Below are 25,342 nucleotides of genomic sequence, written 5' to 3'. Positions count from 1 at the left end.
GGTCAACTTCAACCACGTGGGAGGCTTTGTTTTGCATACATTAAGCGAATGAGCAATGTCATTGAAAACGTTGAATCACCCGTCGTGGTTGCTCAGTGGCTATGGTGTTAGGCTGCTGAGCACGAGGTCGCGGGATCGAATCCCGGCCACTGCGGCCGCATTTCGATGGGGGCGAAATGCGAAAACACCCGTGTACTTAGATTTAGGTGCACGTTAAAGAACCCCAGGTGGTCAAAATTTCCGGAGTCCCCCACTACGGCGTGCCTCATAATCAGAAAGTGGTTTTGGCACGTAAAACCCCATATATTATAAAACGTTGAATCAGGAAAGAAAAGGGGGGATTCGCAATGTTGACGCAGTTTGTCTTGAATTGAATGTATCTACAACGAAACGAGATATAACAATTCTGTAAACTGCATCTGATGGATCATCTATAATGGTCAAATATGATGTCGTTGTTTACAACTGAGAGAGTGGGTGAGTGAGGAAACTTTATTTCAAATCAAAACGATCTGCGTCCGGCGAGTTAGTGGGCAGAGACACCCGCCGAGGTTACGACCAAGGGTTCTTGTCTCCCGGCGGCTTCCTTGGCCCGCTGGACTGCCCAGAGTTCGTCTTCCAGGTTGGAGCTGAGCAGCGCGGCCTGCCATCGCGCGCGGGCGATGTCGGTGAAGGTCTCGCTCTCATTATCGTGTATTAGTTTCTGGAATTCCGATAGCATGTGTTGTTTATCTATCTGTTGTGTATATTTCTGGATAAATGGCGTACATTATACAGTTGGAGTGAAAAAAGTTACGTGCTTTAGAAAAGCTGCGCACGATTGGGGCACACATGGGTGGTGATTTAAAAGCTGTATATGCTATACAAAATTTTTTCTCTCTAGATGTCCGAATAGGTGCATTGTAGAGAACTGTGTTATAGTTTATCATTACTGAGTTATAAAGTTGTAAACTTCGTGCTTCCGTTCTTTCTTTTTAAATTCCTCTTCTTGAATTTCTTGCGAGAAAATGACGGCCTTAAATAAAAATGATCCTAATGTGTCGTTTATGCAAAGAAACAAGATGAGTCAACAGCGGTTGACATCGAACAAAGACAAAACCTTCTTGGGTACATTAGTGTACCATGTGGTTTGTTGTTTAGGCTGCACCATAGAGTTTCTTGCAATTCCTTGGGGCAACACTGGCGCTGTGATTGTTCAGCCACCACGGGAATGATGGATAGCACATTTATTTGTCTGATCTCCGTGCTAGGGGCTTCAGACGTTCTTGCGGCTTTGTTTATTACTCTTTATCTGGACTAAAATTGCAGTATATTTCAAAGGAATTTGTACTTTTTTTAATGCAGAAGGCAATGAGATTCTGCAGGCACGCACAACCACTGCTAATTGCAATGTTTCCGCTTGTCCATGTGTTTGGGGTGTAATGGTTTCCATATCGAGCTTCTGTGCTAGAGGTCCTAAGCTCAAATCCTGCCGTGCGACAATTTTAATAATGCTTGTTTCATTATTTATAACGCCGTATCTTCTTAAAATTAATCATCTTACAATGTCAAGAAGTGATTTAAAGCCAAAAGGACGAAGTTTAGGCAAATCTATATGCTATCCATCATTCCCGTGCTGGCTGCACCGCCCTGCTGCCAGCTCCCGTAGACACCAGCGCCGCAGTTCCCTATAGCAAATGTATGAAACTCTATGTGCTGCACCTCCTTCGCCATTGGCCCAGACTGTATTTTCTCCGGGATCGGCTCTCATTCTTCGTTGAGTGAAGCCACACTATCAGCTCCCTCTTAGGCGAGCGCAGTTTGAACGAGTGCATCTGGGCTTGATTTCGGTCTTTTTGAGCTAATTACGCATTATTACTGTTCTGTACATAGCACAACGTTAACGTGGTGCACTCTCTTTCATTTGAAGCTTCATTTTGACGCCTTTTTTTTCTTTTCTTTTTGTCGTACGTGCTCTAGGAGGACTCACATTGCCTTAATTTTACGAAAGTGGTAAAAAAAGTCGCAGCGAGTTACCCAGATTTTTCGAAATTCTGGGTGGCCCTACGTAAATTTTTGGGTGGGACAAGTAAAATTTGGGATGGGCTAACTTGAAATTTGGATGTGGGCCAACTTGAAATTTTCGGGTGGGCCAATTGGAAATCTGTAGGTGGACCAATTTAAATTTGGGGGTGGGCCAACTAGAAATCGGTACGTAGGCTAACTAAAATTAAAAGGTACATGACCAACTTGAACTTTGGACATGGATCAACTTGAAATTCGGGTTGGGCGAGCCTAAATTTTGGGATGGACCACATTAAACTTGGGTTTGGGCCTAGTTAAATATGGCGGTGGGGAAACCTGAAATTTGGGAATGAGCAACTTAAATCTGGGAGCGGGCTAACTGAAATTTGCGAGTATGCTTATACGTCGTTAGACAACTCCAGTGGAGTTTCTGCATTGTTTTTCCTGACGCTCACTTCATTGGATGTTGGAACATGGCTACCCCCATGATATGTCTATCTCAAAAATGGTGGTGTTTTCATATGCTGGCATATCTATCGAAATAGTGATCACTAACCGGATATCCATGAACAGTACACCCTGTAGAACGCGAGTGAATGAACGGGCATGAGTAGAAACGTGTTTGCGCCAGCGAGTATGAGTAAATAACTCGTGAAAATATTTGTGAGCGAATGTGAGTATCCGCCTATTCTCCCGACCTATATATGAGAGTCGGTTTGCTGGCTGCTCTTAGTGATGACTCATCACCAATTCCTGGTCTCTACCCTGGTCTCACGGCTTATTCGGGGCTCCCACGCTGGTGACATTGCTGGCTGCTCTTTGATCGACATAAGATACCGCAGCGTGAACGTTAACCACGTACCGCAGCCGTACTAGTTCCTCGCTGGCCACCAACACAGAGCCGGTAAAACGCGACGCGAGAAGAAAAAAAAATATGGCTCACTGGCTAACAAAACCGCGGAAACAAGTTATTTTCTTATACACTGGATGTGTGTAAGGCAACCTTAATTTTATCATTATTTATGCTTATATTTCAAAGCAACAATTCGTTTCTCCGATGCAGATAGCGTATTTGGCTGACGCTGAGCCCGCCGGCTTTCACCTCCTCACAAGAAAGGGCTGCGAAACTACCATTAACGGCTTCGCTGTATAAACGGCTCCTTTCGTCCTGAGGAATGCCTCTATCTGAAAGCGCGACAAGAAAGGAAGCACCACAAAGCACAGTGTACTAGAACACTTATAGTCTATTCTACTACATTGTCACAGGATACTAGTATGGAGAGCACAGCGAGGTTTGTGCCACTTAGTGCACCTTATCATATATGAAGCAATGACTGCAGTACTTACTCGTACATCATCGTGACTACGACTACAAATATTAAGACGAATAGAGAATTCACTGCGGCCATCTTAACGCTGGATTCTGTACGTGTTCTCTAGTCCAGACCACAACCTGGCCAAGTCTTGATCTCTCTGTATAATGGGGCTCTCGGAAGCACAGACAGCGTCCTATGTATCTCCTTTCTTTCAAGGGTGCGAAGAAAAACACCATTGGCTGTCAGTTTTCCTTGCGACTCAAATGTCTACCTGCACAAGATTTCGATAACCATGTGTTATGCGCACACGAAATAGAGCCAGAGTTATTGTGTAGAGAAAGAGGCGGCTTTTTCTGCAGCCGTTCTGGAAGCATGGCTATGCTTCCTGAAAGGCTGCAGAAAAAGCTGCCTCTTCTTCTACACAATAACTCTCGCTCTATTTCGTCTGCGCATAACATAATAATATTGGAATCAGCACCGCAATACAAACTTCAGAACGAGAGTTTCGTAGAACAAAACAGTGTGACTAACCACACGAGGGTAATGCAAGTAATGGGTAATGTAAGCTCAACAATAGAAGACCTTTCAATTTCCACGGAATGTGATATGAGAGAACGGAAATCTAAGCATGTTGGTAAGAATTCGGGTTCCCATGAAAATCGCTCTTAACAGCAATGCAGGAAAACACACCAAAAAATATCATGCATGCTTTCTGAAAGGGAGCGAAATCCCGTCATTGCCTGGATAAACGTGCGCAAGCTTCTACAGATATCGGTCCAGGTATGACAGTTTATTTTATTTTTCTTGGTATGTCTGATTTTGGGCTTAAATATACATACAGCTATAACCTGGATGCAGGTACACAAACATATTTGTTTCGTGCAGGTGGACGAATAGTACTTTATGTAGAATAATCCAATGCTAGCTCACGCTGTAGAATCTACAAACGAGTAGCAGCAAAACCAGAAGCAGCAAAGACCTGCAAGCAACCCAGTTTTTAGAATATATATGGTGTAAAATGATAATTGAATTCTGAGAATTGTCTTCTAATGTGTCAGCATTATTTTTCTTGGCTGCTACATCGCTTTTGCATACGCACTTAGCTAGCTTGTGGGGAGCTCGGTTTAGCGGAGACAAGGAATGCACGTTTTGACCGCCTGTGAGCGGAGAGTCAAGTGGCTTTTATTTGAAAGTAAAAACAAGTTCGCTGAGTGGCTGTGGTGGCGTCCTAAGCGGGAAACTGCATCGATTCCAAGACAGAACAGGGTATAATGACACCCAATTCAAGGGAAACCGGCTTTTTGTGAAGTGGGGACAACGCAGTGGCGGACGGTCACTACAAGCTTATGCATGTCTACTCATCCCTACCAATCATCTACCATTACACTATTATAATGGTTAAGTGTGTTAACTTGGCCAATTATGCTTTTATTTTGCAGATATAAGGCGTCACGGTACGGACAGATTTAGTTGGAGTGCTGTGTTGAATCCCGCTTCAAATCCCTGTCAGAAGCTATTCTTTTTCTAACGCTATACCAATAATCTAATGTTATAGAATATTGAATATAGAACACTTATATATCGAATATTGGTGTTAACTTGACTAATTATACATTTATTTTGCAGATATAGCGTATCAACTGAGCCAAAGCGCCCTGACAACTGTTTATTTTTCCACACCACAGCTTCCCTATCTTTTTCTTTTTTTAATTTGTCCTTTTTTTGCGACGACCTTTACGCCCCGACGTAAACGTCACGATTTTTTTTTTTACAGCGAACCTGCTTATGGCTATGGTTCTGTACCTATTTCGTGTGTGTCAGCAAATATGCGCGAGCAAAAACTGTCATCAACGATGGCTCGTGCCTCTGCTGACGCCTTCGTAGTCGTCGTCTTCTTCCACAGCTATAGCTCTGTTTATGCTCATCATGTCAGCGTGTCCATCCTGCCCCTTCTCTGCGAAAGCGCTGACGGCACTGGCCCACTGCCTGTAGGTGCGGTGATTTCGGTCTCAGATATATAGACAGAATAAACTTTATTTTCCAACGTATAACGTGATCTACCCACCCCCCGACACGCAGGTCAGGGGGCGGGCGCCACCGCCTCAGATGCAGGCTGGGAAGTCTTGGGTCGCAGCGGCCTCTTCAGCCAGTTGGACGAGCCGGAGCTGGAGCTCAGAGTCCGAGCTGCGCAGCAGGGTCTCCTCCAAGGTGACTCTATCACCTATATTGTGCGTCCCCCCCCCCGGGAGAGAGTATACTCACATCATGTGGTCATGTGGTCAAGGGTCCCTCTCGCCCCACAAAGATTACACCCATCGCTCCTGGCCTTGGGGAGCATGTGGTTCGCCATAACCTGGTGCGGATTCGTACAAGTTTGCAGTCGCCTCCACGCGACTGCTTGTCTGTTTAATTTCAGGTCTGGCGGGGATACGAGTCTGCGATCGAATCTATAATGCTGCGTGATCTCCCCATATTTTAGCATGCGCTCCCCGCTCCCTCGGTCATCGATGGGCCCCGTAGCGGCTGGGCGGTAGAGATCTCGAGCCAGCTCGTGGGCCGCCTCGTTGCAGGGGACGGCTTCGTGCGCCGGAGTGCAAATTATTTAAATTTTGCTTCTTTAACTTTCTCTCGCCTAGGATTCTGGCCGCTAAGAGCCAGATCCTTCCCTTGCTAAAATTTTGTATGGCAGTTTTGCTGTCACTGATCACAAATTTCGCGTCCGTTCGAGCGCATGCTAACGCGATCGAAATTTCCTCGGCAAACTTCTATGCTCCGCCCGCGCAGAGCGGTAGCTGTCACGGGATTACCCAGGCCGCTGACGGCCGTTGCCACCGTAAAACCGCCAACACGTCACGCCGCGTCTACACAGGCAACCACACGTTCTTTGCCTCAATATATCGCGAAATGAAAACACGAATGTATATAACGAATGTACAACAGGAATGAACACGGATGTATAAAAATAAATGCGTTCGTACCTTTGTTCAGAATTCTGTGTCACCTCTTCGTCGTACGTGTGCTGCACAGCTTCGCTGGCCATCCATCTTCACGGAGTAGAATGGTGCATTATGTTTTTCTAACGCTACAAGTCATCTACTGTTACATTACTGTAACGATTAAATGTGTTAATGCATCTTTATATTTCTTTTTTGTTACGGAACTGACGCGGCGACGGTGACGTCACCAGTTTTATTAAGTGCGATAGCAATTATATGGACACTACCAACGCATTTCTGCCGTTGTCGCCGCCGTTATGTTCAATATAAAGTCCAAGGGCGATAACAACGTAGCCGCGCACCGTATGCTGTATGTACGAGTGAAAGCTTGCGATGGCGAGCCGATCATGGTAGCTCAATCTCGCGTGCGCAAAGGAGGAAAGCGGGGAGAAAGCACGCCGTCTTCCGTCGCGCGGGCACGAGCGGACGTTATACTCCGGTGGCGGCTGCGCATGGCGAGCCCGCACGGTCCTCGCCATACGTTTACTACTCCGATGGGGACAGAATGCGCCGAGTGCTGATAGCTTCGTGTGCGCTGTGTTCTCGCCGCTCAGTTCGCGTTGAAGCGAGCGGCAGCAAGAAGGTCAATTAGGCCGCTGCTGCTGCCGCATTTTCTCACTCCAGAGTTTTGACAACTGGTGGGCGCAGTCATCGAGTGAGATGTGTTCATGTTTGCCTGTACGCGCGTGATACAATGCTTGGTGATTTAGTTAGTAAGCGAATGTTAGAATGTTATATAGCCGATGAAACTATACTATCCTTACTTTGTATAGCCGTCTCCTAATTTGCTATCTCTATCGATGATTCGCATACCAGGCGAAACTGCTGTTGTTCATGCAAGGTAACGGCGGCTCAATAAGGGGCTCCCTGAAAAGCATTTTAGTGAAAAGCGACGATACCTCAGAAATCTCTATAGCCTGAACGAGAATAGCGATACAAGGCGCGTTCAACTGAAAACCTGTGTCCAGCTGTCGTTGCACTGACGAACAGCTCACGTGCACCCCGGCTTCGCACGAGGAGCTACAAACTTCAGTTGACTGACTGACTGACTGACTGACTGACTGACTGACTGACTGACTGACTGACTGACTGACTGACTGACTGACTGACTAGTTGATTGATTGATTGATTGATTGATTGATTGATTGATTGATTGATTGATTGATTGATTGATTGATTGATTGATTTTTGTTTCAAACTTTAGTAGGTAAGTCTTTTTTTTCTGTAACATCATGACAAAGAGTAGGTTAAGCATTTGTATTTTGTGACAGTCGGAGGTTATTATTGAAGCGCCGCCGTCCGCTGCGATAGGCTTAGTGGCGCAATTGGCAGCAAGACGGCAGCGGGAATGTGCGCCGCCAGTGCCATGGGGTCGCCTCGAAAACACGTCGTCGGCCGCCTTGCCGACGATGGACACATCGTTCAGAAAAGCTTGACTCTACATTGACACGTCAACCAGCAACCGGCTGACACATGGCGCTATCTCACATTCCTCCACCGACGTTCATTGGCGCCTCTTTCTTTCTTATTCAAAACCCTCGCCGCTAACACGCCCTCGTTTGTAGCCTCGCGCACACTTTACCCTCTCTCTTTTATAGGAGAACCGTACCTGTAATACTGTGCCGAGGAGAGCATATGCCGCCTTGAAAAAGACAAGTCCGCTTCTAGAAAACCTTGGCTCCTGCTTTCACCTTGTTCTCGGTTTGCTCATTGTCTCTATTGTGTTTTTTCCAGCTTAATGCATGTGATAGGAGCTCTATAAACACTACAGTTGCAGTTGGCGCGACGGCCTCTGTTTTTAACAATGGCCATAGTTCTTTACCTGGACAGCGCCAGCGATCCGGCCGGCTCAAAATCTCATATGATAAAAAGAACAATATGAAAGGAACAGACACGATAGAAAACGCATTCTATTCTAGGCGTCCAACATGACTTTGTGCACGAATATATAGAGGTCAAAGCGCGATAGCGTTCTTCTTGCTTTTAGACTGCTTAGACTTTATTTTTGGGAGCATGTTGCCGACATAGCCGAGAACCCGAGAACTTGCAGCTGTCTTGAATAGAGTTACATACACTTAGACGAACTTTCTGTGGGCCTAGTAGGTGCATATTTGACAAATATTTTTAAGGTGCCAGTAAGAGACACGTCACAAAAGGAATATCAACACAGCATCGTCCTGTGTTGACATTCCTTTTGTTCCATGTCTCCTGTTTGCACTTAAAAAATATTTTTCAAACTTGCGTACACCTATACGCATGCTGCGATTCAGCCCGCCAGCTATGGCGTTGCTCCGTTGAGTTCCAGGTCAAAGGTTCGCTACCTGCCGCGGCAGTCGCATTTCGATGGAAGCGAGGTGTAAAAACGTCCATTCACTTAGATATATGCTCACGAACCTCAGGTGGTCGAAATTCATAATTCCTATCCTTACTTCGTATAGCTGTCTACGGATTTGCTATCGCAATCGATGCTTCGCCTTTCGGGCTAAACTGCAACTTTTTTCTTAGCATCTATCCCCTCTCCGCTCCACCTGCCACACGCACACTTCCCCCTAATATGACGGCTCTGATAAGGAGAACATAGCTTCTGAACCTTGAAATCCCAAATTCAATTTGGAAAGCCGTATATAGTGTGTGATCGTGGCACCTACGGGCACGAAATGGATTCAGTCCCAATAACGCGCAATATTTGTCAGTTTAAGCTAACGGAGCGTTCTTTCCAAATTTCACTTTTGTTCACTTTTTTTAAACGTATTAGGTCTCATATTAAAAGAGAAACCGAAGGTGAGTTGTGATATTCTTTTATTGCGCAACGAAAGCGCAGTTTCTGTAACGTCATAGTGACGTCATGGATCTCAAAGCATTTTCTTACGCGCTCGTGGAGGGGGGGGGGGGGGGGGAGGGGAGTGTGTGTATTTGTGTGTTTGGGCCGCAGTGGATCAATGACTATCCTAGAATCCTTCTAAACATAGTCTTTGGTTGCAATTCAGTTTATCTTTGCCGATAAAAAAATAGATTAATAAGTGACGGCAAGGAGAGCCGGTGTGGGAAATTCCACGTGGCGTCACCACTTGACCCTCTTTCGCTTTTCCTCTTTCTGGCAAGACCAAGTTTTTCTCACGGTGATCAGGACATTCTGGTATTTACTGGTACAGTAAATCTCAGGTGGTCAAGATTATTCCGGAGTCCCCCACTATGGCATGCCTCCTAATCATATCATGGTTTTGGCAGGTAAAAACCTCATATATGCTTTTCTTACGTCAAACGTCATTCATGTTAGTCAACATGGGGAACTGGGGATACGGGGGAGGGGGAGGGGGGAGGCAAAGAGCTGAAATTTCAAACGAAGGACCAAGGCCCAATAACTTGCTACTACAACCCATTCTTCATGCAAGAGAACTGAAAATAAGGCTGTCTTTGAAAAGTATTTTAGTGAAAAGCGACGAAAGCTTTGAAATCTACATAGCACGAACGTGAATAGCGATGCAAGGCACGTTAAGACGAAAACCTGCGTTCAGCTGCCGTTGCACTGAAGAGCAGGTCGCCTGCATGCGGAGCTACCAATTTCGGTGGACCATTCGTTTATTCGTTCGTTTTTCTGTGAAATCATGACAAAAAGGAGGGTAACTGAACACTCTGCAAAGTCAGTAATTTGGGATAGTCGGCGGTTATTATTGAAGCAGCGCCGTCCGCTGCAATATGCTTATTGGCCAAATTGGCAACAAGACCACATCGGCAATGTTCTCCGCTAGGGCCAGGCTGACGTCGCGAAAACGCGTTGTCGGCCGGCTGGTCGACGCTGGACACAGCGTTCAGAAGCACGTGCCACTGTAGTGTTTTTTTGTTTTTTTTTTCAGATTTCTAGGATCCGGGCTCTGTTGTCGACGCGGTGGACTGCAAATTTTCCACAATAGCTGTTTTTTTTTTTACCTGAACAGCTCGAACGATCCTTCGGGCTCATTAATATGCGCGTGCCGAGAAAAACAACCTTACGAAGAGAATGGGCAGAATGGAAGGCACGATCTGTTCTAGAAGTATAACACGACTCGGTGTGCGAATAGGTTGAGGTCAAAGCGCGGTAGCGTTCTTTCTGCCTTGACATAAGCTATTATTTGTAGGAGCAGCTGCTCGATGTACGAGAGAGCCTGCTAAGGTGCAACGTTGGCGTTTAAAAAACAATACCTTTTTTGTAACTTTCCGTCTGCATAGGATGCATGCATATCTATCTAATGATGTATCACAGATACCTTTAGACCGACCACCAAGGCTATTTTCTTTACCTTGAACACGAAGCCCTTTGCAAGAAAATTGAACTTTAGGGGTTTTTTTTTCAAGCGATCAGCTAAACCTTCAAAATTCCAAATGGTTTAGGCTATGCTACATCAACTAAGCTACCATTCTACATTTAGTCTGCACCTTCTGGATTTTGCTGCATTCTGCAAAATAATAATAATAATAATTTGAACCTTAGCAATTTTACTCCCTTTTGCCGGTGCCAAAAGCGCTCGAAGTATTAAAATAATAAAAAATTGGCTATTTTGGCCGCCACACTACTTCAGCGTCTTCCCATACATACCATATCAACGAAGGGATCATACCAGGTGCCTTTGGAAAACAAATACAGTGTTAATGGGTGCCTGCTAGCTCAGCTGGGCAGGAAAAATTGATTGTTACCAGCACGCTAGAAAAGTTCTTGCAAGAAAAATGAACGAAAATATCGAGTTTTCAACTTCCAGAATATATGCGGAATTTTTTTCAGCTATACCTGTGATGCTCGAAAAGAAACGCTGCTTTAATATTAAAGGAGAAACCGGAGGTGAAATGTTAGCTTTTTTTTCTATTTCGCGCCGGAACTCCAGTTTATGTTACGTCATTTCGACGTCACAAAGTTCAAAGTATTATTTTTCGAAAGTATTCTAACAATTTTTTGGGATTGAGCACCTAGATTCGCATAGCCGCCGTCAAAACCCGAGACGCAAATGCCAGCCAGCCGTCTTTCGCATTTCGCCTTTTCTGGCTAGCCAAGATTCTTCTCACGGCAATAGGGACCCTTTTGGTATTGTTGTAAGGCTATTTACTAGTACAGTCCCCCCCCAAAAAAAACATTTCTCTTTATATGCGCTTAAAGTTTGGAGGACGCTTAAGCTTCGCCTGTAATAGTAGAACATGATAGCACTCAAAGATCCCCAAGTGCTTCTCACGCTTCCCGACAACTGGGGCGTATGTAGCCGTGATGCGTACCGGGAAACGCTGGCCGCGAAAGTTATGCACGTAAGCGGGCTCTCTGGTCGAAACGCGGTCTCTTGCGTGGGCCGCGATGTGACGGAGGCTAGCGCCATCTTGAGGTATTGCAAGGAACCGAGCGCGCCGCTCCGTGGCCCCCGAGACGCGCGCGCAGGCGCGCGCAGCGAACGGACGCCGCGGCTGGTTGGTGAATGGCAGAAACGCTGGAAAAGGGGTTTCTTTGAGTTTCCGCGTAACATAATTATGTTATCTCGTCTAGTCAAATTGCAATCTGAGAGCGATCCTGTCTGTAGTTTGCGTGTAAGTCGTAGTTTAGGACTTTTCCACGCATTTTAGCTTGAGAAATTCAATTAATTCAGCAAATTTATTGCGTCACATGGAGCGTGTGGGTATGGGTGCTCCGAATATATTTTCGCCGGAATGACGTCTGGCGTAGAGACCGGATGTTCAGCGACAAGAGCTCATTAACGCTGTCGCGTTAAACTATAATGAACAGCTTTCCCCTCTAACATTTAGTCTCATTGAAGATGTCTATGCAGAGCATGTGCATTTAGACACATAAACGGCGGTGTCTTAAAAACCATTCTGGCGATTTTGGCGTTCTTTTTTACAACTCTCAAATGTGTACGTACGGGAATCAAAATTAAGAGGCTGTTACGGCCGAGAATGCAAGCGAGCCGGCGAACAACCGAACACACTCTAGTCGGTATCCGCTTGTTAGCGTTACAAGTTATATTGACAGTGCAGGGAAGCGTCACAGGCAGAGGACGACGTAGGCGGCCGTGAAGACGAGGCCGAGGGCACGGTCCAGAGCGCGAGCCGCCGTGTACCACTCGCGGGCCACGGCGTTGTTGTAACACTTGTTCTGCACACCGCCATCGTCATCGCCAGCGCCAGATCGACCTGCAGGACAGGGACAGGGCAGCCGGTGCACCACGAACTCGGAGAGCTTGACGAGGAACACTGGCAGAGCGCAGGACGGCGGACTCCGAGCCATGTTTGTGCTGAGCACGGTGCTGACCGCGATGAGTGCGTTCATCAACACTCCACCTCCAAGAACTTTGACTGCGAAGCAAGAGTCCACTGGTTATCTGCCCTGCGCATTATATGATCTGCCCAACTCAACTTTTTTGCTCTTAATCTCGGCTAAATCACCGCATGCCCCTGTTTGGTATCCAGTCTACACCACTTTCTCCCGGTCTCTTGACGTTCAGTCTATCTGAAATGAGTGTGTGTACAGGAGCATTATAATCACCACCCGGGCTGACCGTCCCCCGGTGTTTTCGATTGCGCGCCTTCTCCGTTCGGCAAGTTCAGTAAAGGTTTTATGTTTGGTTTCTTGCTTTTAACACAGATGATAAAGTTGTGAGCTAGATTCACTTCTGTTGATCCAACTGTTAGACGGCATAAAATACAACGATGACATCTAAACCTCAAGCACAAAAATTTTGTTATCGGTTCAAAAATGTGAAAATGACTTTCAGCAAGGTCACTGGATGGCATAAGTGATGGACATACGTACAATGCGTTCTCGTGGCTGACTACTTGGTGCTGCAGTCGGCATCATGGTTCAGCGAAAGCTACGCGGTCATTGCACTGCATCGCTATAGGTTAGCAGGCACAGGAGGCACAAATGTATAGACCAGACGGACGGACGGATGGACGGATGGACGGATGGACGGACGGACGGATGCTATGAGCATCCCCTTTGGAACGGGACGGTGGGCTGCACGACCAAGCTCTTGTTAATATATTGCCTAATGTCCTACCTATGTCCAAAAATAAAGAAGAAATGAAAAAAAAATAAACAGAATGGATTCTGATGAACATATTTTCTGAACCCATATTGTGAATTTTGTTTTTGCACGCCTCCGTTTGTCATTCGCCTACTTTTCTTCTACCAATCTTCCAATCGATTTTTACTAATCTCTATTGCTGACATATCTTCTTTCCCTCTGCTCTCACTGAACCCAAGAGCATCAAGGAGGCCACAGGTGTCTAAAATATACCGCTGGGCATATATCTTCACATTCTAATGAAACATGCTCCATCATTTGCCTAGCTTTGCCGCAGCAAACACATGCTTCTTCTTGCTTGTTATATCACTTTATAAGTGCGTGTTCTATGGCATCCTAACCTCGCTTCGAAAAGTAATGAGCTTCCCTTTGAGTTCGCCATAAAAATCCCAAATCATCATCATCACCCTTTGAGTTATCATAAAATGTTCCTTTCCTGATTTCGTTTTTTTTTCTTTTCCTCTGAAGTAGTTACTCATAGCAAGTTTCTTTCCATTCCCGCCCCATGAGATTATCTCAGGCTCTCTGATTTTCCGCTTGACCTTCTTTGCTGCCATACCATACAGGCCGCGTACTTGCTGGTAAGCTTCCTAGTTCTTTTCCTCCACTGTGAATCAATGTTTTTTCCTGTCCAAATACCTAAACACTCTCCCAGCCCACTTCCTTTCTTCCATATTGCTCAGTCTTCATAATCAATTTTACTGTGAGCTTCCCTTACTTCAACACTTGTCCAGCCCATATCACCCTGTACAGTTTCATTCGTAGTCTTGTCGTGAGTGCCCAATGCGAGGCGTCCCACTGACCTTTGGTTGCCATCGAGTCCCGATTGTATCCCTGATTTCAAGCAGACAATCACATCTATAACTGCAAGTCCTGGAACCATTACACCTTTTCCCTTTCCACATACCCCGGAACACCTCGTACCTATTGTATCCCCATGGGCAACCAGCGCTGAAGCTTCGCGTGCCGACAGCAGCGCCGTAACACACAGCCTAGCGAGCGGTAGACACAGTTTCCAGTAGCACACGCAGTGATTTCGTGTCAGCAAATTCACCGATTGTCTTGAGTCACACTTTTCACGGCTCCTCAAACGGCAGGGAACCGATGTGCTAGGACGTAGCAGCGCATGCGCTCTACGCAGCGCGCATGGCCATGGACAGAACTTGGCTGGCCGCATCGGGCTAGACAAACATTGATACAGGCGCACGTTTCTTATCGCTAAATATGTCGTGCCATCTTCGTAGCCTCCCTATCGGACGGTTTCAGCATATTTTAGTAACGCATGAAAAATGTCGTAGCGCCTCCTGGCCAGCGCTGGTTCCCCATAGCGCTCTGTGTTTTATTTCATTTCAATCTCGATCCCCGTCGCCGCCTTTTGGCGCACCCTACGCTGGGCCGCCGGTTCTATGGCGGAACAGCTGACGACAAAGCTATGGCGAGCGAACGCTGAAGGCAAGCATGCGATAAAAACGGGCTGAGCTTTATCACGGTTGTTCTTTTTGTTCTTTCCGACAGTTTCCTAGGGAAAAGATGGCAGCTCCACAGAGGCGCTGAAAATTCTGGTGCACACTCGTCCTTGCGACATTTGAACAATTATGTAACCCAGCAGAACTCGTGGAACAGAAGCGGTAACAAACGAGCGTTAATTGCAATTGGTCTTCGTTTATGGTTACGAATGTTACATACACAGAGACAGAAAGAAGAAAAAACGACAGGACAGTCGCTTTTACCCAAGAATTAAAATATAACACTTCGGCCATCGGTGACACCACCTGCAGCGCCTACGTCCCAATAAGAATCAGTTGGAAGAAGCAACTGCGTCCGTCCACACTTCACTTTCTCGTGCGTTCTCTTGTGCTAAAGAAATTTCCATCTACACGTCAATGCATCTATCCATCTATGATTCCTTCGGTGCTCACCTATCCTGGGCACGTGGCTAGAGCCCGAGACGATGTCATCCGTTCGGTAAAGCAGAAGCAGTGACGTCAGCAGGGCGGCTCCAATGAGCGTCAGCTTGCGCTCGGACTCGGGCGGAAGCCAGAAGACCAGCAGCGAGAGCAGCACCACGGCGACGGCGGGCAGCAGGACGGTGAACAGGTGCAGCAAAGTGCGCCTCTCGAGCAGGACGTGGATCGAGATCTCCGGATACTCGTACTCGCCCATGTTGAAGCTCAGCAACGACCTGCCCACGGTAGATCAGCGTGGTATGCATACGTATACATACGTGGAAGGCACCTCAAGGCACCTTCGAGATCCGTAATTTGTTCATCTATCGTACAGATCAGCTGAGTCATCACCCGCCGCTTAGCAGCTTTGGCGTGGCGCTGCTAAACCTGCGTGTGCGGCATCAAGTCCCGGCGCCGCATTTCGATTGGGTAGAAATGCAAGAATGCCCGTGTAGTGTGCATTGGGTGCAGGGTAATGAACGCCAGCTGGTTGAAATTGATCCGGAGTGTCCCACTACGGTTTGCTTCATAATCATACCGTAGTTTGATTTGATTAGGTATTTCACCATGTTTTCTTATATTAAAATAATTTAAATGTATGCAAAGCATTATAGAGTAGAACGTCTCTGTAATCAGTATATGGTCATTTTGCAAACAACTCCTAAGGAGTTCGTAAACAGATTATAAGTGGTTATAGCCATTTACAACATGTTTCCGATCAGTTTCGGTTTCAACGGGATGATAAACATCAGAACATTCCTTCACTAACGTATTTTTACTATCTTTACAGAAAATAAGTATACAAAATAACATATAATGTAGATTGTTGCAGCTTCTTGCTATTTTCTAAAGAATTTTTGGCCGGCTTGTGAGCATTTTACAACCATGTTATAAACCAGAACCAGTTTCTCACTAGTTTCAGGTTCCACAATATGATAACCATAGGGCAAATTCTCTCCTTAATGTGTAACAATATTAGAGCAGCAACAGTGCCAAAGGACACCAGGTAGTCAGTCCATCCGGAATATTCTACTAAGGGGTCTCTGGTAGCCTCAGTGTCGCTTTGGGACGTTAATCCTCACGAATCAATCATTTTGACGGTGTGCTCACCACCCTATTTCCCACAGGGGTGAATGACAGAAAAGCCAGCGTAAAGTAGTTAAACGGTCTGTTCTAGCCGCACTTACCTCTTACCCACTATGGAGATAACTCTGAATTCTGAATGTTCCTGTTCGGGAAGCGTGGGCTGACCCACCAGCGTAAGGTTGACTTCCTTCTCCTGCGAAATGGCGTTGGTGAAAGCAATGCCGCAATTGTGCCGGTCGAACGGGAAGTCGCTCATGTCCGTCTGGGCAAAGCGTGGACAGAAAAAGAAAGAGAAGCGTGATAAAAAAGCTGGCAAATAGGTTAGAAATTAAAATAACGCCAAGTATTTGCGTACAGCTCGACGGTGGTGACACCGTGGAGCTGTACGCAGCTCCTTGGCGTCTTAGTATTGTCAAACGCTACGCTGACTTTGCTACTGAAACAGATAGCCTCTGGACTGAGGTTCCTGATCACTCACTAAACTTTTTTTCCTCTTTTAAATAGGCAATAAAGGTAAACACTTAATCAGTTTAGAGTGGTAAAGTATGATAAAGTAAAATAATAAATAAATTTGACGTGGTCGCCGATGCAGCCGGCGCAAGGATTCCCTCGAGCACGGCCCATCGCCTATTGCTTCGAACCTTTATTTATTTTAATTAATTCGAAGCAAGAGGTTGATGACTAGAAGCGTAAATGAGTTCCAAACCTTTAATTTTTTTTCTCTCTCCAAGAGCTCAGCGCAGGTGTGTCAGCGTGACGTCCAAGATTTCAATGAATGTTCTCGCATTTGGGTCACGATGGCGCGGCAAATGTTGTCGGAAGTTGCCAAGTTCGGCCTTTGGCTCTCGTAGAATACAATGTAATCAGTCTTTACAGATAAAGATATTTACTAGGTGCGATGAGACGCCGTCGAATTCGATGACGTCACTGCTAGCTGGTGCGGGAGTATCGCGACGGTGTCGCCTAATGTCTTTCGTTGTCGATTCTTTTTCTAGATTAGCAATTTTTTTCTGGGAGTAGAGAGTGGATTTGTTGGTATTTCAGTAACACACTTGACTAATACTGTCCAAGCTAGTTTGCTGTCTAATGCTTCTTTAAGCACCTTAGCTTTTGGAACAACCCCAGCACGGACATATAGGGCACGACACGTGTGAACCGGCAGTTACCGTGAGACAGCTACTTCACATGACGACGCACTTGCGTTCGGAGAATGCGAGTCATTGTGTTACGCCTTTTAGCACATGTTTTGACTACAGCTGTTGGCTTTAAAGCCCTCGGCCGGAGACGCTCACCTCGCATACCCCACTGATGGAGTAGAGGGGGCACCACGTAACTTCTCCCGAACTGGTGAGCGATACCATGGCATCCCTGGTTCCACGCAAGTCCAACCTGAAATAGGCGTATTGCGCTGACCTAACTAAGAGCAGGACAAGCTGCAGTCAAAGCCGAGAAAGCAAATTGGCATGCTTGAAATCTCTCGGTGGCTCTGCAAGTCTTTAAAGCTCCGGGAAACTGGAGTGCAAATCTGAGTACAAAATGCAAGTGTCAGGCAGCATTGAAGAGATTTACTACCTTCGCGAAAAAGTTTCTGTTGCAATGAAAAAAATAATAAAGCCTGCGGAGGGAAAGCACGCCATGTAAGAGCGCTCCTGAAGCTTCAAGGTTCTCTTTAGCACTAGATTATACTGTGTAAGAGACGACATGCTAATCCATTAAAACGCATACGTTTAGTTTGTGTGAGGATCGAAGTATAGGGTGGTACAATTGGCTACGTAATTGGGAAGTTTCTTTCCGTTTTTCTTGTCTCTGGAATGAAACTAATTTTGTTGCAGTCACATCACGCTGACCAAGAGCTATGATTTAAAGTACAACTTATTAGATGCATTACCATCAATAAAAGGCGGCTTGAATTTAATCGAGTGGGCTGCATTGGATTTTGTTTCTAGCCTCTTCTTATTTATGGAAAAGAAACTGAAAATAAATTTTTCTGTTTATTCTTCCATTCGGCCGCTAGCCCGTTTGTTCATCCTTTGTCATCGCTTACTTTAACGATAACTTTTTTCTCCTAACTAATAGTTCTTACAACCTACTTACCCTGATGTCATTAAACTCATCTGAAGCAACAATTTTTTCGCAGCTGTATGTAACCACGTGCAAGTTCTATTATTTGCGCGGGTTTTTTTTTCAGTTCAGCTTTAGCATGACTGGTGTGTCATTGTATTACGCGGTCTCATTGTACTATACAGAAGGCTTTATGAATAGCTTTACTGGTGAATTGCACTATTTTTTCATCGCGATATTCTCACATTCGCGTACTTTTCCGTATAAACGTTCACTTCTCCTTACTGCAATGTTCTGCAAGTTAACTAAAAAATAAAATAATTAAGCAGAAACTGAGCGTTTCCGTATTGAAATCGGTGACCAAGGTTTAAATCTGTCTTTTAAAGCTTGCTCTGAATGCTTGGTGAAGTAAACCGACATGCTTTCAGCATTTCAGTTTTGTGTAAATCACTCACGGTGACATGTGGATTAGTGACGGCGTCCATATCTCGGTGGAGTTGACGAAAACGCTGTCCACGCCATCGTACTTGTCGGGGTCCCAACCGATGCGCGTGTCTTTCCATGACTTGGCAAATAAAATAAAGAGCGAGAAAGAGAGAGAGAAGGAAACACGAACTGAGTCGTGAGCATTATTTCATCGTCCTGGTGATGTGGCAGCGGAACACACGCAAGCTACCAAATGTGGACGCCACGAAAATTAATAAAGGTTCACAGAATATATAAGCTGCTCGAAGTGTGGGGATAGATGTGGAACGTTCATTATTTTGTTCAGGTTGGAGGGTGATTCCGACTTAAACGGCTTTCCTGTTGCTGTCCTGCCGCACTTAGCAGAATCGACGTTCGACTAAGTGCGACACGACAGCGTTAAAAAAGGTAAGGTAATCAGTGAATTAAATCAGTAAATCAGTAATCAGTAAAAGGTAATCAGTAAATTCCAGGACCGATAGGAGAGCGTCATCAACCGTCATTTCATTGCCGATCCCGCAATAAAATGCAGCACAACTCGCAGAACAATTTAGATCGGCGATGAAGAGGCAGCAGCTTAAGTAAATTTTTTTTTTAAGTTGACATGTTCTCGCTTTAATGACAGATTTCAGAGTGTTTGGCTGTCGGTAACTTTTAAGATGGAATACTTCTTTATTGGGAACTTATCGATCATGTCATGTATTACGTCGTCTTTTTTTTCTGGTATATTGTAATATTCGTTTGTTCTGTTATCTCCTTTCTTTCTGCCTTTTGTGTTGTTTTGTGTTGTTTGTTTGTTTGTTTCACTATCAGTGCAAGCATGTTATTGCATATTGTATTGCATATATGGGTAGACTTGTAAACTTGTTTTTTCAGACGTTGATCCTATAACAAACGAGAAGACACTGCCGTGCTGATTAGAACACAACCCACAGCCTCTGCATGACGCTCGCGGTGCTTTGAAGATAGAGCTATGCCAAAGTCTGTATGCCTACGTTCGTGTAATGCACTTTGATATGTATACGTATTTCTGCTTACCCTGACCAAATATAATGCTAGATGGCACAAACTCAGGGCCACATGAAGAGCGAAAGAAGTTCTCACAAACATCCCTGGAAACTGCGCACCTAAAGATGGGACGAACATAAGGAGATTGGCAAAGACGAGCTTACGTTCGTGTGGACCTTCTTACGATGGTCCCGTCCAAGTGCGCAGTTATCAATAACGGACCGTACTAATTTGCCAAGCTACGTATACCGATCACAAACAAATGCGTGACACCCTGGTGGCACGGCAGGTGAGTTTCCCTTACCAGGCAAATGAATGCGCTCAGGAATAGATGACGGCGTCTTGGTGTCTGAAAGAGACAGTTAGAAGGTGTAGATCGGAAATATGACTTCCTATATGGAATATTTTAAAATCATTATGAGCCCACCATCGCGACTAGGTGTGGAAAGCATAAGGTAAAATTCAAACTGAAACTTAACGTAATGAAGTGTACCAAACGTATCATTGCTCATTCGTCTTGTGACATCAACAGGTCAGTTCTACTGGTGCCTAACACCCTGGAGAAATGTTTCTGAGCATGCGTTGAGCACCAGTGTCGGATACAAAAATTATCGTCAACATCGTTCACATGTTCCATCACAGTCAACAAAGCGCCATTTGGTATGCAGTTCTCGAAGGCCTCTCCCAATGATATCCCGATATCCTTTGTCTATATACTTCCACATACCTATACCATGCATGCAAATTTCTAGTATCATCGCTATATGTACACCGACGCCGCTGTCAACAATGTCGCGGAATGTCCCCCGGTAAAAATCCTTATCAGATTATGCTCGTTCTGTCCCATGCCCGTTGTGGAGGGAGGGCACTTTGCTTTTTGCCCTCCTCCTGAATGTTATCTGTAGTCATGCGGTTCTAATGAACTTCACTTCACTTGGCATTCAATGTTGACTTTCACAGAAGACGTCCTACCAGAGCGGGGACGCTGAGGGCCTTCAGTTCGAAGGAAACAACGGTCGTTTCGTTCGCGCTCGTCTGCGGCCTCGCAGTCCTCCGGTACTTGACGGCGTTCAGGATGCTAGCTTTGATGCGTTTGATCTGCTCTGCCCGATCATCGAGTGCTGAAAGAAGTAGTAGGGAAACTAGTTGGAAAAAATTGTCACCACAAAGCGGTCGCTGAAGAACAAAAGAACCGCGCCCAACACGATGCCGCTTTGTTAGTAGTGCGAGCATTACTCGAATACATGCGGTAGTTTACGCCCCACGTGCAGTTATGGGGTTATATGTAAAAGTTTACGTATAACACAAACACGCCGACAGCGAGAGCGTCGCTTCTCCACATTAGATAAAGACTGCTGTACACAATCGTACTTTGCAAGAGTATAAAACGCAGCCTAAAGTTTGACCTCCAACCCGCGGAGGTAGGCGATACTTGTTAAAAACTTTTTAAAAGATGTATTGCAGGTGATAAGAACGAGTAGTTAATTACACAACAGAACAAATATATCTCACTCGCAAGATCAGTTCGTGCTTAGGATCGGGCGGACTTTCCCTTTCACATCGTCACGCCGTTCTGGCTAGTTAATGAGCCCAGTCGTAAGGGGGCTTAAATTTACTGCCACAGACAAAATTGTGTGATCCGTTTCTCGTCGTTTTACGGGTGACTGCTGCATTCTAATGCTCTGCCAGCCTGGGTAGTTCGAGACTAGCATATACTTTCTTTCGTTTCATTTGCTGTGGTTAGTGGACAGACAAAAAGCGTCGATTGTGTGGGCGTGTGTGTCAAGGTTGACTAACCGCAAAGGAGAAAGCGGACTTACCTTGGGCGAGACACAAGGCGAAGATACACAGAATGAGAGAGCATTTTCGCAGCCGCAGCGTCCGCATTTCGCGCTTCGTCCGACACCGAGCCGGCGATGCCAACTTGGTGGGGGTGTGCCCGCCGTTCCACTCTCCAGTCTCGCGTTTCTCTTTCGATGCACCAAGGGGGGCGTAGCTGCGTCTCATCTCGTGTTTAGCATGCACTCTGTCCTCGTAGATCAGGACAATGCATCCTCGCGTCCTGCTCCACTAGCACAGTGGCACGCTCGCTCGTCCCCTGGCCTGCCCGTTCTCTCACTAACTCACTCACTCATCACCTTTCTTTTTTTTTTGCCTTGATTGCCAAGCGGCACAGTGTGGGGATATAAATTATATGTGAATGTAGACAACCGCTTCATAAAAAATACTGCAAAGGCGAATTGGGAAAGGAATTGTCGATGGGCCATCGCACATGTCAGGCTGTGCAGCTCTTAATCTCACACCTTTGGGCGCATTTCCACGGACTCTCTTTGTCCTTGTGCGTATCCAAAGCCCGTAGATGCGGGCATGCGCTGCAGAGGTAGGAGCTTCGGACATTAGGTATGTTCTTCCCATACGGTAGACACCAGGTACAGGTGATCGGTGTTGTAAGGGCCACCCCATCCCAAAGTCTCCAGAGGGACGTTCTCCGTCACGGCAAGAATGCGGCGAAGGGAGCAGATTCACTCACTCACTCACTCACTCACTCACTCACTCACTCACTCACTCACTCACTCACTCACTCACTCACTCACTCACTCACTCACTCACTCACTCACTCACTCACTCACTCACTCACTCACTCACTCACTCACTCACTCACTCACTCACTCACTCACTCACTCACTCACTCACTCACTCTTTTGTTAAGACATCTTCACTAGACCCACAAATTGGTTATTTCATTGTCACACTTTAATTCAGTTACTTTATTGACTACCTGGGTGACTACCTTTGTGTGATTAGCTATCATACTCGCTCACTCACATACTTACGACGATGACCCTAAAGGAAGGCTACTGAGGGATGCTACAATAATGTGTAATAACAAGTTGCTCTTCCGAGACAGCAAGGCGACCACTCTTATCATGGGAGGAGTGTCGGTAAACCAGCGAAAAATGCAAGAAGAAACGATACTTGGCGATACCGAGATCACGTTACCATTGCAATGCACCATAGCATCATGAATCTTTAGAGCACCATATCAAGCCCAGGTAATCTTTACTGCTAAAAACAGAAGTAGATTGTATTCTAATGCTACCAAAGGCTCAATCTAGCAGGCTTCGCGAGCTGTTGCGGTGCTAAAACTGCCCCCATGCGTGAAAACTAAGCGTGATTTCACGCTGACACACGAGAGTGAGTTTAAGGGCGAGAAATGCAAGAAAGGGAAGTGTTGCCTCCATGTTCTTCGGCAATAATAATTTTTCCGGCAACTGAAGAAAACGGGGGTGTGAGAGCATACATTGCTAGTGTCAATTTTGATGTTGCACTTCAGTGTTCCTTTCAGAACTCTGATACATGCCCAGCGTGCGGAATCGGCCATCGAGAGGGCGCATTGATTTCCCCACTGGATCGTTAAAGCAAGACTAAACAGCATTACTATAGGAGTTTAGAATTGGAAAGTGTTCTTTGGAATTTTTGTTGTTCCAAATTTGGCTGCAAATGTTCGTTGCTAAAAAAAGCTGAACCTACCTTTTTTTTTTCCCCGTAGAATTTCGCAACTTGATTCCTATTACGTTTAGCACCCAACTGTTCCTTCGCCAACCCTCATAGTGGCCCACCCCTTGGGAAGATGCCAACTCACGCGCAGAAGGCCTCGTCCTTCTGTGACCGGAAATGCAGCTGTAAATTGCTAACTGCCACGTCGTTCCAGTTCCCAGTTCGCGGGCTATTCTTCGCCAGCGTAATTAGACCAGAGTTGATAAGCGGCCACTGTGGAGTTAAAATGGTTCAGGAATCATTCTACGTTTTCAAAAACCCGGGATGGAATGGGAATGAAATGATGGCACCAGTCTGGTAGCTGGAATGGAGATGGAATGTGATCTCGATATTCCATAATGGAAGGGATCGCTAAGTGTTGATTTCAGGCGAGACTATAAAACCGGTAAATTTGACAGTGATATTGAACTCCACTTGGCTAATTTGTGGTATTTCTAAATTTTCGCTCAGTACGGTTGTTTCAGCACATGCCTATAGGCGACTACCTCTGCCGCGGTAGTCATAAACACGATATTCTACACATTCTGCACTTCTGGTTACCCGGAATCCTTTCTTCATTACAATGTTGAAGTTGATTTAAATACAGCAACATTTAGTTTAGGAGTTAAGTTATTTAACTCTGTAGTTTTAGTGACCTCTTTAATTGGTTAAGTAATTAAGTTGTGAAGAATTATTTCATTTAGCAAGGGTATGCTTGGACTAAGAGAACGGGATGCAGACAAAAAAAAACGGTGACGTCGCAAGCTATTGCAAACTGTGCCAGCCCAGGTAATTTTGATAGCGCGCCTCGTTTTTTTTTTTTTTGCTCCATGTCAGTACTCATAAGGCGTGATAAGTGGCAGTCAGAGAAATGCGCAAGTAAATGATGCTCATTAACACGCCAGTAAATGCGAAACGACAATACGCAGCTGACTTCAGCGATTTCTTCGGCTCCGAGCTACTTTACTGCGACAGCAGCTTCTCATACAGTGAAGACCACTCACTTAATTTTGCTCCTCTGTCTTTCTTTCTGAAATAGTTATACTCACCCCGCCCCTTCCCCCCACGGGAAATGCGATATAACACTATCTTGTACTTTGCCTAGCTCGAAAGATCAATAATTAGACATCTTACAGGGATCAACACCCCGAAGACGTAAGAGGCCACAAAGCATGTTGGTTTTTATATAGTATGTTACGTTCTTTAATAGTATTATGTTATTAAGACTTAAATATACGTTGTCTTTAATGTTGTTGTTGCGCCTCCAGGCACAATTATTGGGAAAGTGCTTTATTTTCAGGAATGGGTGAAATTAAATAGACCAGGTCAGCCATCCCAGAATTCAGAATCGTCTAAGCTCACTGTTCCAAGGAGTTAAAAGGAGTGGAATTAAATTGATTTCGCTCTCCAGAATTGAGTGAGAATTTAATGAAGGGATGGACTTCGCAACTTCGATGTAGACGCAACGGCTAGAAGAAAAGCGATGTCAAATACAGTCAAGCACCTCGAAGAAGCATCCGGCTTGCCTGAAGTGGCATTCCGCGCACCTTCACTGAGATTGCAGCTCTACATGTGTCTTCTGGACTGGCGTATAGTGTTTTCACAAGGTCCCCAGCAGCTTCAAATTGAAAACAACGTGAATCCTTTGAAAAAGGTCTGCGGACAACTTACCTTCAAACTCTTCCACAAACGGCGCTTCGTCCATGTGTCAAGCACCAAAACGCAATTGACTCGCGACTACTGCTGGTTCTCCAGATGCCTTAGAGCTAGCTTTCGCAATCGCACAGAAGACACACAAGACGATGCCTAACCTGCCCATGAACCACAAAAATTATGTCTCGTTTGCGCAGAAGAACGCGTCTCCCACGAAGTGTCTTACCAGCATG

The 25,342-nt window shown here is 45.6% G+C and overlaps 1 protein-coding gene across 1 annotated transcript; it reads right to left on the bottom strand.

Annotated features, from left to right (window-relative positions):
- Nucleotides 1–9,220: 9,220 nt before the first annotated feature.
- On the bottom strand, nt 9,221–21,862 carry LOC139046795 (neuronal acetylcholine receptor subunit beta-4-like). Its single transcript, XM_070520702.1, has 8 exons — nt 21,740–21,862; nt 20,892–21,040; nt 20,224–20,268; nt 18,902–19,011; nt 17,678–17,774; nt 16,487–16,647; nt 15,273–15,535; nt 9,221–12,622 (listed from the first exon to the last, which is right to left on the bottom strand). The coding sequence occupies exons 1-8, from the start codon at nt 21,804–21,806 to the stop codon at nt 12,312–12,314; spliced, it is 1,203 nt and encodes a 400-aa protein (XP_070376803.1). The 5' UTR covers nt 21,807–21,862; the 3' UTR covers nt 9,221–12,311.
- Nucleotides 21,863–25,342: the final 3,480 nt, after the last annotated feature.

Source organism: Dermacentor albipictus, chromosome 6, assembly GCF_038994185.2.
Source record: "Dermacentor albipictus isolate Rhodes 1998 colony chromosome 6, USDA_Dalb.pri_finalv2, whole genome shotgun sequence".
Taxonomy (NCBI): Eukaryota; Metazoa; Arthropoda; class Arachnida; order Ixodida; family Ixodidae; genus Dermacentor; species Dermacentor albipictus.
This window is presented reverse-complemented; position numbering and strand designations above follow the sequence as displayed.